The 20,612-nt window shown below is 34.6% G+C and overlaps 1 protein-coding gene across 6 annotated transcripts in view; it reads right to left on the reverse strand.

The window, feature by feature from the left end:
- The window catches only part of LOC149807893 (phosphatase and actin regulator 2-like), a 175,204-nt gene that overhangs the window by 91,859 nt on the left and 62,733 nt on the right, over positions 1 to 20,612 (reverse strand). For 5 of the 6 annotated variants that reach the window (XM_089971711.1, XM_089971703.1, XM_089971707.1 and 2 more), the window contains exons 2-3: positions 4,622 to 4,786; positions 1,344 to 1,535 (exon numbers count right to left, since the gene is read on the reverse strand). In XM_089971711.1, the coding sequence (XP_089827837.1) occupies positions 1,344 to 1,535; positions 4,622 to 4,786 (357 nt within the window). Of the gene's footprint in view, positions 1 to 1,343; positions 1,536 to 4,621; positions 4,787 to 19,148; positions 19,238 to 20,612 lie in introns of those variants that run through there. The other variant, XM_089971715.1, reaches the window with a different exon arrangement.

A 20,612-nucleotide genomic window follows, 5' to 3' on the forward strand; every position in this document is an offset into this window, starting at 1 on the left:
CTCCATTTTTCATTAAAGTTAGGTCTACAGTTACTCTTTTGTGTTCTGCTTCTTTCATTTTCTTCGCTAATAATTCTTAGTGCATGCCGTTTTAAGTTGGAGATCACTTTCTAGTGCAACAAGCATTGAGACCTGGCATCTTGCTGAGTTTGATGGAAATCGCATGAGAGCTCGCGAGATATGGGGAAGCTACTCAGTCATAACATTGCCTATGTAGTCTGGTTCCCTGTTTCTCATGCTCCCTGCATTGCACTCCACTATATGAATAGGAGTGTAATGCAGGGAGCAAACAAAGCAGGGAACCAGTCAATGCCTATGTTTAGAAGTATAAACGTGCCATCCCTCGTCCAAAGCATTGGATATTAAATAAATTCTGATTGCATTATGCAAATCCTTTGCATATAAAAAAAACGCACTGCAACAAAATGTGTCAATTTTCTTCAGCGTGCGTCCCTGATGCACAAATGTGCGTAAAGGGAAACACTGGTTGTAGTCATTCCTGTTCCTGCCATCAAAGGTTGGTTGGTTGTAGCTAGTTCAGTAGCATGACTATTTGAGTACATCATAGCATACAGCAGGCCAGATGTTAGCTAAGTGGATTATGATATAACAATGCACTGTTAAGATGGTATATCAATCTGAACAAAGGATTTGTTTATGTAATAATAAATAGATTCCAGTGCATTCTATGCGGCTTCCTTTCATAAGGCATTTTAATTTCTCCACTCCACACCCAAGATTGTGAATACAAGTTTAAACAGCTATCAATGTTATTGCAAAAGAAAGTTAAATATATAAAAAATATTGGCAAATGGTATATTTTGTCACCAATACAGCGACAATATCACAATTTGCAACATTGGCAAAGACCAGCACAATCCCCGAATAAATATTTTACATGTTATTTGTCACACTTTTAAGAAAATATACTTTTCATGTACAAGAAAAATACATGTATATGAAGTTTCATGTGCCATAACACGATCATCTTACATTAGAATTCACATATTCATCTCTTCCCCTAAATGATAGTAAACTTTTGCTCTTTTAAGAAGAATTTTTTTTTTTGCATATGAGAAAAATACATGTATATGAAACTTCTGGGAGCCACACCACAATCATGCCATATCTGAATTTGTGTTATAACAGAGCATGTTAAGCATGGTCATAATGCAATATGTAAACAACAAAATGCAACACTGGCTTCTATTCAGTCTATCAATTGTAAACAAAGCTTTTACAAGACGGTCAAGATTTCTGACTATAAAAAAGACTTGCAATGCAATAAATATTGGAGTCGACATTGTGAAAAAATTCTTCAAGATCACTTCACTGCTACATACCTTGTCCATTAACATGCTTAATATCTGCGTCAGACTTTTGTACCATCTGCTCATTAGCAGTTATTTCAGACTGGTTATGGCTGTGGTGTTCACTGGGCACTTCATGGACTGGGTCCTCAAATCTTTCCTTAAGAACACCTTTCTTTATCAGTTCATCCCTAGTGGAACGTACAGAGATCTTCCTTTCAAGTTCTGATAGAATAAAGTAGAAAAATACTGTAACAATTAGGCACATGTCTGAGAGACAGCTAGTTATATATTGCTGACTAAATGGGAAAGAGAGAGAGAGGAGAGATTTATATATTGTTAACTAGATCAGTGTTCAAAATGTGATAGTTCCAATTCCTGCTCACATGTATCAGGTCAAGTCAAATAAATATTGTATAACCTGACTGACCCTTCTAAACTCCTGCCAAATCAATATTTTTTCAGACACTTTATTTTTTGAGCTAATGTTAAGGAGGATCATATCTGGCCTGCTCCTAACTTTTTTTTTTGTGAGAGGTATTTAGTACTAGCCTTCTCCTAACTTTGTTTTTGAGTGTGAGGTATTTAGTACTGGCCTACTCCTAACATATTTTGTGTGTGAAGTATTTAGTACTGGCCTGCTCCTGACTTTTTTGTGTGTTAGGTATTTAGCACTGGCCTGCTTCTAATTTATTTTGTGTGCGAGGTATTTAGTACTGGCTTGCTCTTAAATTTTTGTGTGTGAGGTTGATGTAACTGTCCATTCAGGATGTGAACGAGTGGATTGTGTCTTTTAGTGGAAATCTCATGTTGATGTAACTGTCCATTCAGGATGTGAACGAGTAGATTGTGTCTTTTAGTGGAAATCTCACGTTGATGTAACTGTCCATTCAGGATGTGAACGAGTGGATTGTGTCTTGTTGACAATTCTCCATTCTGAGAGGATGTATTTGCAGTGAATGGAGGAGAGTTTCTAACAAGAATAATGATGGGAAAGCCAGTGCTGCTATTCAACTTTCATCTAAATGACTAGGATGTGTTTGAAGCACATATAGAGCTCTGAGAACATGTTTTAAAATTAATATACTTATATCACAAGTATTCATATTAATCATTTCACATGTGAAATCGTCAGTTGTTTTTACAGATCATGGTTCCATCACTCACGGTGACCTCTAAAAACAATTCTGTACATGCAAAATACTTGTATTAGGAAGTGGCTCAAAATTAAAGATCTGTACCATATCTATCATAATTGATCAACCAATGAATTTAAATAATTCATGATATTTTCTGTATACATTTCCATTTAGCAACCATGGTTATGGATAAGTTGCTTGTATTCCAGAAAGTCGGACGGTTTACTTCCACATGTGCCATTTTTTAGAGTTGTACTAAATTTTACAAAGGTATATATTAAATGGAAGCTTTTATTCACATGGTTTACATTTATTAGGAACATTTTTTCCAAACAATGAACCTAAAAAGGAAAAGCAGTTTCTATTTGATCATGGAAAATTATAACTATACTCTTGTTTGCTTGATTTTTCATTTTTTCGATCTTTATTTTTTTGAATTAATCATGATGTAAAGTGTCGAATTCTGAATTGTAGTGAACCTTAAATTTGAATGCATTGAACTTTGACCTTTCTTTTTTCTCCCCCCATGTCAGAGTTAAAACCTGAATGGCTAACATCTATGACTCATTGAGATTTGACCAGGGCATTGCAACACTGATCTGAGAAAGTAAACATCTGAGCAACAACCATAACAGCTTGATAGGAACTCGTGCAAAATTATCATTTTTAAAGGGAAATTGATATGCACCGTAGTTCAGAGATTCTAGACTGTCTAAAATCTGATGGAAGAAATGATTATCTTGGGAAAAATTTAGGAACCGCTGCGTACAATTGGCTAGAGTAAATTAAAACGTACACTTTATAAGTAATGTGAATTTAAAGTGACGACCTTAATCAAATTTCTTTAGTCTGAAATACTGAGAGAGAAGTTTGGCTCCAATGAAGCCTAAAAAGAATAGGGCTTTCCTCGTTTAACAAGAAAAAGGGACCAGGTGGCTGTCTTGTAAAAAAAAAGACAGGGTTTAATGCTAGGACACACAATTTCTGAAAGAGAACAACAATAAGGTAACCAATTTTAATTTTTCAAATAATTTTCTATTTTTGCTTGTTTATTTTGTGCAAATGTGTTTGATATGACTTGGATCCATATCACGTATCTTTTATTCAATTTCATGGAAAACTGTTGATGCCAGAGTTTTAATGCAATTTATCTCTTTAATTTTACAGTTACTAGTTTATTGATAGAAATGACAACTACATGCTATCCAAGTTTTCATATGTGTAGGATTTCATAGGGTTATATGAAATAATTTCCTTTGTAAGGACGATAATCGCATATTTATATCTGATTTTGTAATATTTAAATAATGTTGTAGTTAGGGATTGCTGTGAGCTACACCTTTGTGAATTTTATGCAATAGTAATTAAGCATGTGGTAGTGTAGGTAAAGCGATACGGTAATGTTACACACACTGCTCATGTATTAATTTATGGTCAGTCGCAGTGAAGCGAGAGTGATAATCCATCGGATTAGTTCAGAATTTATAAAGTGCTTGGATAGTATTTTCTGCTTCTGAGTAACTTAAGTGAGGGAATTTTATGTACATATAGAAAGTGGTACGTAAAGAGGTTATGGGGAAATTTTGTCCTTTAAGGAACAGCTTTCTGGGAGAGACAGTTCAGTCCAAAGACAGAAGTCGGTTGTCCGTAAATAGATGAAATGTTTGGAATAAAAAACAGTTAAGTCCAGGAACAGATGAAGTATTCAGAATAGGAAGACTAGAGAATAGCAAGATGTGATAACATGGGTCATGAGAGGAAGGTGATGCAATTAGTCATGGACATTGTGCTCTTTTCACCACTTGTTCTTATGATAAAATAAATCCAAATTAGACACTGCTATTATATTCTGTTGACATAACTTTGATTGAAGCAGAGCTGTTGATATTAATTGCTATTGTTTAAATTTTGTTATTTTTCTTGTCTAAGGGGCTGCATATTGCATTATTTCATCCCTATAGTCTTGCTCAGTTCTGTTGATATTCTATCTCCCCACTCCCACTGGGCAATAAAATCGAGGGAGGTCATTCCCTAGATTAATGCCAGCCAAATCTAATTAACCACCCCTCTTACTAAGAGGGCGATGTTATACATGACATTGCCACAAAATACCTCAATGTCATGCTGACCTGACTTTTTAGTTTTGCTAACATTTTTACGAAAGGAATTTACCATGTACAGTTTTCTCTATTTTTTCACTCTTTTTCTTCCGCTTCCATTTCCAGGGTTTGAACAACTTCCCGAAGGCTGAGAATTTACTTTTCCTCTCATGAGATGGGGTAACTGTCATACTATTGCCCATGGATGTGTTTTTTAAGTCACCATTTTTCTTCTTCTCTGTAAAAAAGAAGGAAAAAAAACAAGTTAGGTACACATTATAAACTGAACACAACAAATATTTACACAATAAAACAATGATCATAAATTATCCAGGATTTGTATTTATCTGGACCAATGGAATGTCCTGTAGGCTTAAAATGTACTTCCAGATACCTGATCATTTCCCAAGAAAATGAATGACTTCTTGTAAATCTGGATACAGTATATTTATGTGTCTGTAACATGCACACAACTGTAAGCAGCATATACAGAGATCTGCCATAATGTAACGACATACCATGTTTCTATAAGACTCTGATATTTACCATGTGGAAGACAAAATATATATCTTTTTTTAGCTGCCTGAGAACCATTACTAGACACTCCATGCAAATGGTCAAACCTCAATATCAAGCCTGATTACTCCCAGTGGAAAACAAGGAGTGCATTGATTTTTTTCCCTCCTCTTTATCATATTATTCCATAGCTAATCAATAATATTGAAATATAACCTTGAGTGGAATCTGGATCAATAATACTGTATAATATTGTAACATTAATCCTTTAAGTAAACAATGATCTAGTCACTGTAAACAACAAAAATACTTAACTGCTGTACTACTACTAATAATAATGACTTTATTTACAAAATATAACAGTTACAGGAACTGATCTTCCTTGAGGCCTTCTGTAATATGATGATGTTGTATACAATATATACACTATACACATCACAATATGAAAACAATTTGACTGAAGAAGCAAGTTACTTTGAAAATCAAATAAGGTTTCAAGCTTGTAATAGACAAGCATTGGCAGGCACATAAAATAAATATCATCTTGTATTGAAAAATTCATTTGTAAAAAGAACGTATAATATTAGCAGATGAAAGCAGGAGGTATTTACATTACTTAGACCTGTCAGATTGTCTTAAGATTTCATCCATTTAGGCACTGATTATGAAAAGAAGAAATGCTTGGAGCCTGCGTTATGTCACTTGGAATCATGTTCCGTACCTTTTACAATCATGATGTTAATGAATCCAAAGAACAAAAATATTGATAGTTTGTCAGGTGCAGATATTACTACATTAAACAGTTACAATTATATGAACATAACCAGAATCTATTAATAATCGTATTCTGTTTTATGATCATAAGCAAATACAAATATCCCTCTACAACTTGTAATCTTAATTATAAATAACTTTTAAGTTTTTTTTAATTCTCTTTCTTTTTTAACTGAGAACTGATTTTATATAAATCATAAAATACTTTCAGAAAATATTTATGCAATTACTTTGTATAAGTAATTGCCACTGAAATAATTCTATACTGTTTGAAGTGCTATATAGAAGCTTTCAAACTATATCAATGTAGATAACCATCAAACAATTACTTCCTCTCGGAACTTGACCTGTGTGTCCCTTTACTAGGGGAACAAAAATCTACACTGCCTGGGACAACCAAAAATTTAATGTGAGCAACCATTTCCCCCCAAATCTGTTGATCCAGTTGGGGAGCCAAAAATATATTACATTGACATAATGATGTTAAAAATCATAATGGAATTTTATATATTTTTCCAAGATGACAAACATTTTAATCATTAACTCTGGGTAACTTGAGCAGGGCAAACATTAAATATAGACTGGTTTGTTTTGGTCAGCTACTAGAAAGCCCTTCTACAACAAGAAGCTATGTCTGTTGACCCAATAATACTATTATACATTTAGTGCCTGATTTATCAGACTACAAAACACTATTAATAAAATAAATTGTTTGATTATCTTTTTTTGCAAGATTTAACTGCATAATGAAGAAAGCAGTATACCGCAGAATCAAAACAAGGTAAATAAATATTATCGCTTTGAAACAGGACAATCAACAGATGAGCAAATCTTACCACACAGTGCTTACTTTCTTCTTTCATACATATATGCAAGTACAAAAATAAAAGAAAGTCTGTATGCACTGACTTTCCATACATGTTTATTTTCATGACTATGCTTGTTCATATTTTACGATATTTATTCTTTCTCAGTAGTCTTGTACAAAAAATATATATGCTTGTATGCTACTGACACTGAACTGAAATGGTATACGTATCTGCTATAGTGACCACCTGTACATAGTATAATGTGATTTGTGTATAATAGTTTCAATACTTGTATCAATATATGTTCACCTGTATAGAATGATCACCTTTATATAATGATTCTTTTTATTAAGGCCCAGTTCTATAGGTTTCAATAATACTTATATAAATACATATTTACCTGAATATAATGACCACTTGCAAATAGACATTATGTCTGAATGATATAAGTGGTCATTCTGCACAGGGTTGACTAAATGCCGAGTCTAATATCTCAACTCAAGATGATAATACATATGGATTTTGTTTTCATAATTGAGGATCATGGAACTCTCAGAAGAGCAGAGCAGTTAACGAAACATTAGAGACTTACATATTAAACATATTATTTTTGTTTATTATGTATAGAGTATTATGAAATATTAAATTCATACTTTTCCTTGCATTACTTGTGATTGGAAAAATATAATATTGTAAAGATGCTTCAACATTGTGGATGCACCAACCATAATTATAACAAGTTTAAAACATAACATCATAGTGAGCAAAAGGTCAAATCACAGGCATCATGATGTTGCATCACTTGGGACTAAAATCGTCCCTATGTCAGACTTTATTTTTTTTCCATAATGTATGTACCATATTGTTATTTAATTCATAGAACAATTGGGTAAAAGTTTTTCCTGTGATTTTCACGTGAAATGATGATGCCACAGGTAGAGGAAAACATGACAAATGTGTCAATGTTCTCTCTATATATGTATATGGGGACATCTTATGCTTTTGTACTACTGTGAATACACAGAAATGGTTTGAGAAATTTAAATTTGGTTTTAATGGCACTTTGGACACATTAGTAGCTATATAATGCTGTGGAAATGAGAGCTGTGGAAATGGGAGCTACATGTAAGTGCTTCTTCTAAGGACACAATGAGCAAGCCAACCTGGACTGGCTTGGGCAAAGTATTGAACCCATCATCACTGAAATACAAGTCTGAGGCTCTACCACCTAAATAACTGCAAATCCTGGTAGAGGAAGAAATTTATATTATCCACTTTATTAAATACTGAGATATTTACCAAAGATGTTACGTGTGCTTATAAGTTACAATAAAAAAATCTTTATTTATGTAGATAAGAGAACAGATTAGGCCCATTTTCATTTAGGCCCAACTGGACATCATAAGAAGCCTTTTAGTGAAAACCTCATGTTGATATGACCATCCATTTGAGGAGGTGTAGCAATAGTGATAACCATATTTTCAAGATGATCTCTGTGTTATGGCCATATTGGATGACTTTCTGTTCATAAAGAATTGCAATAACATGATGTTTAAGATGACTGCCATGGTGGCCATATTGGACACTGGATCAGGATCATTTTTATTTGGCATCATGCATTATGTAAGAAAAGTAGTGACACCATTTTCAGTATAGTCATTGTAGTAGCTATATTGGAAGTCAGATTGGTACCATTTTCATTTTGAGACCAACTAGACAATATAAGACATCTTACAGTGAAAATCCCATCCACTCAGAAGTAGCAATAACAAGATTTTCAAGACTGTATCCAAATAGGACATTAGGACAGCACCATTTTCATTTAAGAACAACCCAACATCATGTCACTAATTAAACTAAAATGTTGGTATTCAGAAGAAGAAGTGACAAAAATTTCAAGATAATAATAATAATGAACCTTATTTAAAGAGAAAACACAATTAGCTAAAAACTGATCTACCCTGAGGCCCTCATACAAAGGAATTTATTTATTTTAGCTGCATCTCTGAAGCCACTGGATATATTGGGTTTGGAAGAAGGAAATAGAGTGGGCATTTCTAATCTCAACTGGAATACTATTCCAGAGCAGAGTTCCAGAGTATTGGAAACTTTTTTTAAATAACTCCTTATTTGGTTTGGGAATTTTATACTATTTGGTTGACATGGATTGCAGGTGGGGAGTATTACCAGTTAGCCTATACTGGAATAGTCACTGTAAATATTCAGAAGCACTATTATGAGATATCCTGTACATTAATTTGGCTTTTCTCAAACACAATCGAGATCACCATTGTAGTGGCCATAATGAATGTCCATGCAGCAACATTTTCATTTAGAGCCAACCAGAGCAACTAGATCATGGAATGAATGTGTGTAAAGTTTCATTACGATCATGAAAGTTTAGGAGCATCAATAACAAAACTACAATGGATGGACAGATGACAAATGAAAGATAATAGGAAGGTTGATACCATTTTTTATTACTTTTTAAAAATCTGGGTTGTGTTAGTTTATGTCACAGAACTGAACAAAGAGTTACAATCAGTACACATTTTTTGGTGGGTGTTGTGTATTTGATAAAGAGTTAAAGAGCTGGGTCCATTAAAATTGGATAATGTATGCAGACAATTAAAATCACTATGTAACTGAAACTGGAGTAAATTTAATCTCACCACCTAATAATGTATACTCAGTCTTGTTCCTATATCCTCTTACTTGTTTAATTGGAAAGGGGGGGGGGGGTATTATTCACTTACACTTGTTTCAAATTTAGTTAATTTCTCCAGGCACAAGACCCATACTAAATGAGAGACCTATCAGGTTGGTGCTGTAGCTTCTGGAGGTCTATTTTTTTATATTATCACCGTTTAGCAGCATAAGATAGAGAATTGCTGAGATCCAGTTGCTGAGTGTACTCTGCCCCTGTATTCTACATGTGTGCTTGTATGTTTAATAAATTATCCACCACCTGTAAACTGTATACAGTAAGTTAAATAAACAGAAGATAACAGGTACATCATTTCACAACCCTGCTGATAAACACCAGACTGTCTATTGCACTAACAGATACAGCAAATGAAATATATGTACCCCCCCCAAATCTCAATCCAATTAACTTAACAAATACAAAATATATTAGCTTAATAATGAATTGCTGACAACTATGAAATAATTTTTTGTGGTTTCACAATATTATATTTCACTGGTGCTTGTCTCTCCTGAGATGACATCTAAACAACAACTACTGCAAAGACATTTTATGTTTCAGCACACATATACATGGCGGCCAGTATTAATGGTGGAGGAAAGAAAGAACCACCGACCCTTGAGAAGCTACTGGCAAGCTTTCTCACATACCCACATTGGCCGATTCTGAGACTCAAACCCACGCAGACAGGTGAGATGGCAGTGATCCATAACAGAGAGCTCTTTAGACCACTCGGGTCCCTTTGGTGAATTGGTTGGCGAGAAACTTTGAATTGCGAGTCAGAAGTTCTGACAACTGAGCTACTTCAGCTTCCCAAACCAACACTCGTACTGATTTACTTTCACAAAACACATTTCAATTTTATTGTTTACACATAACAACAACATATCCACCATTGGGCTCACTAATGGATATTATGTTAGTACATAAAAGTGAAGTAAAGCATAGACAATATACCAGGGGTGGGCAAACTACGGCCTGTGGGCCACATGCGGCCTGCCAAGGGTTTTCATGCGGCTTTGGAACAAGTCATCATTTGCACTGACTCTGTTTATGTTACTCTGTTTATCAAATAAATGTTTTGAAATTTAAGTTTCAGTTTTCAAATATTAACAACATATTAACAATTGAAAATTAATTATCATGTTATTTAGAAAAACATTTTGTTTTTGCTATTTCAAATATTAATTATTTTACTTAATGAACTATGCGGCCCGCGACAAGGTGTACATTTGTGTATGCGGCACTTGCACTGGAAAGTTTGCCCACCTCTGGACAATACTATCTACTATGAACAGAACCTAGGAGGAAGCTGCAGTGTCTTAGTGGTTAGAATGCTGGACTTGTGATAAAAAAGGGTGCAGGTTCGAATCGTATCATCAGACCACCCTTTGTCAGCTACCCAAACCAAAATGCATCCTTGCTGAAAGCTTGTGGCAAGCTTGCGATAAGCTAGTTTGATGTTTATAAGCAAGCTTGTACAAGCAAGTGCAGGCTTAGGCAAGATAGCTGGATATAACCGCAAGCTTGCACAAGCTTGCGCAAGCTTGTACAAGCTTTCTTGTTTGCTTCAGAAATTAAAACTAGCTTGCACAAGCTTTCTTGTTTGTTTCGTAAAGTAAAACTAGCTTGCGCAAGCTTACTTGTTTTCTTCAGAAAGTAAAATTAGCTTGCGCAAGCTTGTTTTCTTCAGAAAGTAAAACTAGCTTGCGCAAGCTTTCTTGTATGTTTCAGAAAGTAAATTTAAACTAGCTTGCAACAAGTTTCTTCATATATATATATATATATATATCCATTGCTTGTGAAAGTTTGAGACCATGTATCCAAGTAGCAGGCACCATCACTGTTATGCCCCTACGAAAACAAATTCATGACTTGATGAACAATCATGAAATGTTCACGAAAGTTCCTATAGTAAGTTCATGAACTTCAAGAATTTTGATGAATCATGTACTTGAAGTTCATGAACACACTGATGAATTTTTATGAACTATTATAATATCTTTGAAGTTCCTGAAATGTCATGAACTAATGGTTCATGAACAATTCAAGTACTTTGATGCAATACCATGATATTTCTTAAAAAAATGTATATTAAATATCTATATCATTATATTCATAAAATGTTCATGAAAATTTATCATACAAACTTCTCACAATATTAGTGAAATTTAAATAAAGGTGAATTTTTTCTTCTTTTTTTTAAAATGATATACTGTATAAATGTTCATACAGATCTTTAATTCAATACTTGTTTACTTAACCTGAGTATTTCTGGTTTAATATGGGAAAATATTTTCTGGCCAGCATCAACAAAATGTATTTGCTTTAAAAAGCTTTCAATGACTTTGTCCTAACGTTTTTTTTCTAATCTCCATTACTGTTATAAACTGCATATTCTACTGACTTAGTCACTAGTTGCCAATTTGCAGTAAAAACGAAATATATTAACAACGATTATTCTGATTGGATGACTTTGAAAAAAGACGTGATATGATTGGTTAATATACGCGCGCGATTTGAACAGTTAAGCTTTCTCAGAAACCAAAGATCATGCAGATGGTTAGACAAAAACCTCGAACAAAAACCGTGGACTCCATGGGATGGACAGATGAGAATATTTTCAATATCATTTTTTTAAAGTAAGTAGAAGAGCAGAGAAGCGATTTTGAAGAATATGAAGGAAATGATTTGGTGAGAGCAAAATTAGGCAGAAAAGCATACCAAGCCCGGATGACCAGAATTACGGTGAGTATCTTTTTCTTGGTCATTCGTGATTATTTCAGTAGAAGTTATATGGATATTTTATTGGTTTATATATGTTATCATATTATTTATAACCAAGCTAATGACACGATTTTGTTCAGACCTAATTTAAACTTGCTCATCGAAGTTTTGAAAATCACTAAACATTATCACCCCCACCCCCCAGTTCTCGATACCAGACGTGGTTCGATATCGGTAGGAGTTGAGATGTTCGAGATCGTTTTCTTTTACATGACATCACTATTTCTATAATCTGATGTAATTTGGTAATTTTAAAAAAAAACCTTAAGAAAATAGTTAATGCGTGAAACTGTTCACAATAAAAGTGCAAATAACAACGTGATGAAACCGGAAGCAGCTATACGCAACATGTGGAGTCGGAGTGGATGCATTAGTGACATACTAAGGGCCTATACCACACAAGTCTGGCGTTTTATCAATAAAAAATGGCGAAAATATTTGAAAGCATGAAATAACCGTTATCTGTAATATATACATTTAGTGTAACGATGTTGTCAAAAAAAATGTCATATTTTACTGAATAAAACATCCATCTCCTGTGACTATACCTATTGGCTAGACAGATTCAGTTAATATAAAACAGTGACAAAATTCTGCAATAATATAAATGCTCAGTATTATGTGTAAGGGATTAAATCATTTTTGAGTCGGATCATATTATTCCAGTAAGTAAAGTGGGGTACAATGATAATGTTCTAAAAGCTAAAAACAATGTTGATCAGAGATTATCTGTAATTAACTAACTTTACCTTTTTTCAGACCAGACAGCAGAAAAGTAAAATTGTTAGAGGGTGAAGTTTGTAGGTTAAGGAGGAAAATTTTAAAACTGGAGGATTCAAGATGGAAGAGACATTAAATTGTGACTGCTGCAACAATGTTAAAGATCCAAGCAGTAATTGGATGGAACAGCTTAAGTTGCAGAAGGAGACATTCAGTAGTGACAATGGACAGGATTTGATTAAATTATAGACCCTGAACATCTTCACAAAAGAATTATCAGACAGGTCAGTCTCTGGAAGAAGATTGGTCAGGAGAAACCCCAGCTGAAAGACAGCCCCATGACGATGAAATATGCTTCAACAGTTGATTGCAGGCAACTGCCCCAATATCTCTTGAACATTTTTCAAAGAAAAATTACAGAACATACCAAAAGTGTTGCTAAGGGCAAAAAAAAAGAATATCACTTGTCAGTTTAAATTTATCTGAAATCAAATACAGTTTTTAAGATAATATGTTGCATTTTATACTGTATTAACCCCATCCCCCATCTAAGGTTATTGTATGATTCAGGATGAATAGGTATTTGTGACTTGTCAGGTAATCATATTTTGTTTTATAGGCACTGTTCATGAAGTCATGAATCATTGAGAAACTTTGTTCATCATAGTTCATGAATATGTTCATGCACTTGTTCATGAATGATGATGATCCAATTTGTGGACTGTTTTCAATTCATGCACATTCTAGAATAATTCATGAACCTTCTGATGAACTTTCATGAATGGTTCTTGAACCAAGTTCATGAACAGTTCATTCATTATTCATGATCATTTCATAGGGGCGTGACACTTGCAGCTAGGGAAACACATAAAGCTTCTGCAGCCTTGGGTAAGCTTGCAGTGAATGAATAAACTTGAACAATGGAATTAAACTTAATGTTTTGGCGGAACAGACTTGTTTTCCACTGCATTGCAACTATAAGCTTAAGCTTTCGCAAGCTTGCTGCAATGTTCCAAATACAAGCTTGCCGCAAGCTTTATAAATAAGCTTGCTGCAATGTTCCAAATACAAGCTTGCCGCAAGCTTTATAAATAAGCTTGCTGCAATGTTCCAAATGCAAGCTTGCCACAAGCTTTGTAAATAAGCTTGCGCAAGCTTGCTGCAGTGTTCCAAATACAAGCTTGCCGCAAGCTTTATAAATAAGCTTGCGCAAACTTGCTGCAATGTTCCAAATACAAGCTTGCCGCAAGCTTTATAAATAAGCTTGTGGCAAGCTTGCTGCAAGCTTTAAAACAAGCTTGCAATTTTGGTTTGGGTATTGTGGTATGTCCTTGGGCAAGGCTCTTTCATGCAAAACTTGTGTGCACTTGTTTTTGTCTCCAAAATACATGTATACGCATAAGCGCTGGAACAGCTGGACTGGTTAGGAAGTGACCATACATATCCTGACTGCCAATTCACTTACCCTTATCACTGAGATGTGCACATCCCTTGTTTCTCAAGGCGACACCCCATCCCCATCTCCCCATATGTCTCAACATTCTAAATAGGTGAAAAGGTCACACAAGTTTTCTGCAAAAACTGCATTATGGGTTGGTTTCAGTACTGTGAAAAAAGATCTGACTGTGGCAGGAATTAAACAGAGGACTCAATGTACACAAAACTACCGAACCTAAACAAAAAGGCTAAAAGGGCTCCATGAGTTGGAACCAATGACTGCCACCATTGCCTTTGACACAAAGACTTGCTTTAGTATTTAGGGAAGTTCCAACTAAACCACATTTACTAAATTTACAAAAACTGAAATAGATATGGATGAACCTTGACATTTTTTATTATTCATTTGGGTTCGGCATCTGACACTTTAAATAAAATTAATAATAAAATGAATACGATTTATGTGATCGAAATTCAGTTCTGAACCATTCCAGCTGCTTCAGACTTGATGCCATTTAATAAACATAATCCACCCTCCTTTTAGCAAGAGTCAATGTCGACAAATTAATGGGAAAAATCCATTCTAAGGTATAATGTGTTGTAAGTCGAAAGAGTTCATTTTATATAGTATAACTGTAAACTCTTTAGAACATATTAGTCTTAAATTTCTTATTTTTCTCACAGAAGGTTTGATATTTTCTCACAGAGATGATGATTCAGGTGTGACTCACACTCCTGGTTAATATTCAGTATCAGATGTACCATTGTGTGTGTGAAAACTGACTTCACTTCATTTCTGACTGCAAATGAACTGATAGGTGGTTTTATAAAATAAAAACATGATGCAGTTTATTACAGACATGTATCCCAAATTTCATATAATACTAGACGCCCATGATAACTAAAAAATAAAGGCGTCATTTGTTGTGTTAATTTGTGAAGAGACCAGTAAACCATATAAAATGACCCATTTTACCTTTCATCAGTCCTTTACTGGGTTTGTGAAATGTGATTCGTCTTTGTTCAAAAGCCTTCTCACACTAACTTACACAGCAACTAAAAGAAATATTGCATTTACAAAATATGTTTACATGTATACAAGAATTAATCTATTTCTAATTTGCTTTTTAATCATTTGCTGCCATTTTCAGGACTTTGATGGAGAAAAGTGGATATTGTGTGGATGTTATGTAATTTACCTATGCACAAATAAGTGATTTTGCACTAAAGAATGGAAAATTCTTGTGCATTACCAATTTTGGGATTTTATTTAATATTTAAATAAATACAGTGTACACAAGTGTAGTAAATACAAAGATATAGACGTGATACGAGGAAAGTAGATGTAAATCCTGATCATTATCATCAGTGAGTTGTGTCAGCACAATTTTACCCCAAAATGTTGCTTTAAACTCTCACCCTATCTTATCCTCCCCAACCCATGCTGTAAACTCTCACCATATCCAATCCTCCAATAACCAATGCGTTTAACTCTCACCCCATCCAATCCTCCCCAAAATCCAGTCTGGAAACTCTCACTCTATCCAATCTGCCCCAAAATCCAGTCCGCAAGCTCTCACTCTCTCCAATCCTCCTTAAACACATGCTTTAAAATCTCACTTCATCCAATCCTCCTCCCCCAACCCATGTTTTAAACTCACTCTATCCAATCCTACCCAAAATCCAGTCTGGAAACTCTCACTCTATCCAATCCTCCCCAAAATCCAGTCTGCAAGCTCTCACTCTATCCAATCCTCCATAAACCCATGCTTTAAACTCTCACCTCATCCAATCCTCATCCCCCAACCCATGTTTTAAATTCATTCTATCCAATCCTCCCCAAAATCCAGTCTGCAAACTCTCGCTCTATCCAATCCTCCCCAAAATCCAGTCTGCAAACTCTCACCCCATCCAATCCTCCCCAAACATATGTTCTTAACTCTCACCCCATCCAATCCTCCATCAAACCCTGTACTTGGAATCCATATCTAAATCCTTCAGATGTAACAACCCTACCATGTTCTCTCTCTCCCAAACAGTGTAGATGGATGCAAAGACAAACATGACTGACCACTATACATCTATCAAAGGGGCTACTGTCATTCCATTATTAATATTTACAGTACTTTCCACATGACCTTGACATTAGAACATTTAGACTTGTACATTTTGTTGTTATTGTGGGTTTAACACCATTTTTCAGTACATGATAGGATATACATGGCAGTCAATATACCTGGTGGAGGAAGAACCTGGGAAAACATTGGTAAAAATGACTGACCAACAGGAAGCTACTGGCAAGCTTTCTCTCAGTTGTGTATAAACTTAAAACAACTATGAAGCTACTATTAGAAGATCATCCTTCCAAAATCTTCATGTACATTCTAATGGACCTTGGCATAAAGCAGATGTGATGTAGCAAAGTCACCTTCCTTGGTTTGGCCTGCTTTTTCTTAAGTATTCTTTTGCACCATCACTAAATAATATTCCCTGATCAGTCAATTAGGTGTCATGTGGCAATTTCGCTTTTATTACATGGTGAATTATTTATTTTTTGTTGTTGCTGGTAACTTAAGTTCTTGCAATGAAAGGTGATCACAAATAACATTAGGAATTTTCCTTTGAAAAATGAGTATCCCAACACTCATAAAGATGTGGGCATGGGTCCCTGGTTGGCTGAGTGGTAATAAAGTGCTCACCTTTACAAATCATGGCCATCTCACCTCTGTCCATGTGTGTTTGACTATTGGGTTCAGCCAAAGTAGGTGTGAGAAAACCCGCCAGTAGCTTCACATGAATTGGTTGGTGGTTATTACCACTGTTTTCTCTGATTCTTTCCTCCACCAGTTATACTGACTGTCATGTTTTGCATATCATGTGCTGCAAAATGGCATTAAACCCAAAACAACAACAAAGAATTGTGGGGATTTCAAGGTGGCTTTCCTTACTCTCTGCCTATCCCCACCCAAAGGTCATAACATAAATTACCTAGGTCCCACCCTATAACAATATATGTACTAACTTGGTATTTTATATGTAACCAACTTTGACCTCAGCATCCTTCCATATATCCATACCTCTTGGGCATGAAAAGACAAATGTACACACCTAACTTACTCCCCTGGGCGAGTCTATACCCTCAGGGACTGCCTCTAGGAATTCAAACTAAAGCATGTTCAAACCGCTATTTAATAAAATTAGGATACCAGCGATTGAAAACTGAAGTGTCCTCTGCCAATAATTTAACTCTACACCTACAGCATTATTAGCTTTCCTCCGTAAATAGGCACAAACCAAACAAAACAGGAACAGAATGGACACTCATCTAAATGTGCGCACACACACACACACACATCAATATTAAGATGGCCATGGAAAATCCAGTATGACAACACATCAGATTATAAAGTGATATAAATTTAACAAGGAATAAGAACAATTCTTTTTGGATTATGAAAGCAAAGCTCTAACAGTTCAAGAAATGTTAGAACAGCTCTTTCTATGTTACAAAGTCTGGGTAAGCACAAATGTTTTGGTATTTCAGTGATGAAATAATTATTTTCCCAAAATGATAATGTATTATGTTAAGCATTAAACACAAGCATTGTGCATACTTATTATTATGAATTATTATGTAATTATTAAGCTATTATTAATTATGTACTTTGCTATAATTTCATATCAATGTACTGAATTGACTCTTCTGATAATGAAATTAAGATATTCTGATCAGCAGTACAGAGATGAGAAAGTTGTTGTTGTTGTAGGGTTATAATGCCATTTTTCAGCACAAGATAGGCTATACATGGCAGCCAGTATAACTGGTGGAGGAAGACCCAGGGAAAACCCCTGGAAGAACCACCGACGCAAACTTTTTCATGTACCCATGTTAGCTGAGCCTGAGACTCGAACCCATGCAGACAGAGGTGAGATGGCAGTGATCCTGAATGGTAGGCACTTTATACCACTCAGCAACTTGGGGCCCCAAGGGGAAAGAAAGTAAACAGTCCACATTTATAGAGTAAAATATTACTTTAAAGCATAACCATGTTATTAAAAAATCAAAACAAATTATTCTTGGCCTTTTAAACCATAAAAGACTGCTTCAGTGGCCTAAGTGGTTAGTGCATCTGACATGGAGGCAGGAGGTCGCAGATTTGATGCCTCACGAGTCATATTAAAGAGTTATAAAAATTGTACTAGCTACCTCGCTTGGCATTCAGCATTAAGGTTAGTGTTAGAAATGGTTGGCCTTGTGCCAGGATAATGTGACTGGGTGGGACATCATGATGCACCAGTACTCAACATCACTATAAACTGCCAAACTGGAGATACCATAGCAATATGACTAAAATTGTTAAAGCTTCATTGAAAATCCAAATCACACTCACTGTAAAATTTCCCAGTAATTTATCATTTGACATTTACTGTATATAATCATGTACAAATCCAGTCCAACTGAATAAAACTTAGACCTTTATTGGCAGGCACATTATGTACCAGCAGAAATAAGTCTATTGTGTTTGTTCTACAAACAGCATAGACTCAGATGTGCCAGTGCATTATGAAATGGCAGTTCTGGATCTGTGCAGTTTGCAGTTTGAATCAACTTACAAGCAAGTACATAGAAATACTGTGTAAATCTCTTTGAAGTGTTTCAAAAATTGTAAACATAACTGTACTTATCAAACATTATAAATTATCACAGTCACTGACTGTAGTCAAATCCATTTCAAACTTATGATAATTGTGATGACATATTACCATAGCTAATTTGTATATGCCTGGTTAAATCATATCCAAAGCCAGTAAGAGGTACATTAAATTGTTTGACGGAACTGTATATTTACCTGCCATATATGTCAACAGTACTGACCAAAACTGACCATCATCAGACTTTGTTAACGGTTTCCACTCACTGTCAATGCAGTTTGACTCTTGGTTTATCGTATATTTAAAATACTGTTGCCATGAACTTGGACCTTAAACTGCTCACATACAAGATAAACCCAAAATCAAATTTTGTAGTTCAGGGTGAATCCAGTCTAACAACTGAGCATTGCTTAGGTCAGATATATGGTAGCTGATATCCAGATATACCTTGCTTCAAAGGGGTACTAATGTCCTTCCTTACGTTAATATCTGTTGGCCTTTAATATACCACCTGGTTGTAATAGTTACTTGTATAAAGAAAATTTGAATGTTATATGTACTGCTCATTTGAGACTATATGCTTGTAGACTTGTACAGGTGCAAGGTTTGTGCACCATGTTAAAATTGCATTACTGTATACATTTAAAAAAAAATGTGTTGCAGTACTGACCATACTCATTGTGGTAATTTAAGACTTGTACACAATTTTAAAGTTATATTACCATACTGACCATATTTAATGTGTTAACTTGAGACTTGTAAATAATTTTAAAATTACATTACCATACTGACCATATTTAGGTGTGGTAACTTTAGACTTGTAAGTAATTTCAAAATTAATGTACTGGTTCAGATTTGTTTTTAAAAAAAAAGAAATATGGTAAAAACATTCAGCTAGTGAATGGGCATTTAATGGACAATACTATCTGACAACACTTACTTTAATGACAAAATTCTTGGTGTGTGCTCCCAGTAATATGAAATGGAGTGTGCATTTATGTACACTGTATCTGTAGTTCTAACTAAATAAAAGTAGCTTTGCTAAAAGGGATTAAATATATATCACCAGGGAGATCATAATACTCATCTATAATGCAAATATATGATACATCATAAAGGATTACATATATGTGAATATTGGGAAAATTGTCAAGAATTATTAGAAAAACAAAATACAACAGTGTGTTACATATTGTTATGCATATCTATAATTTTTGTAATTTTTATTCATGGCTGTAAATTGTAGTGATCTAGTGTAATTTCTAGGTGCATGGGGTCTATTTTAAAATATTAAAGAACATCAAATTGCACAAGATCTATAAATAGATGTTTATGTACATGTTGACAGTTACTAATAACAGAATTATGAGTAAATATGTTTACAAGTTTGTGGCTTTTTCCATTGGACAGGTCAGTCAGGTGACATCTTTAGAAGAATTAAGTCAATACCTACTGGATGGGTCAAGTTGGAGATTTGCAATTTCTCACATAGCAGTAGTGATAATGTGTTTTTTTTTTTAAACTTCCACCTGTATATAAGTAGTTCAGACTGATCTGTTTTCTGATCCTAAATTTCTCTGTTCTTATTGTAACATCAAGCCTGCGTAAGTATTTTATGTTGTATTTAAATATTATCTGAGAGGAAAAACATGTTTGGATTA

Source organism: Sinohyriopsis cumingii, chromosome 1, assembly GCF_028554795.1.
Source record: "Sinohyriopsis cumingii isolate HCF-2022 chromosome 1, ASM2855479v2, whole genome shotgun sequence".
Classification (NCBI taxonomy): Eukaryota; Metazoa; Mollusca; class Bivalvia; order Unionida; family Unionidae; genus Sinohyriopsis; species Sinohyriopsis cumingii.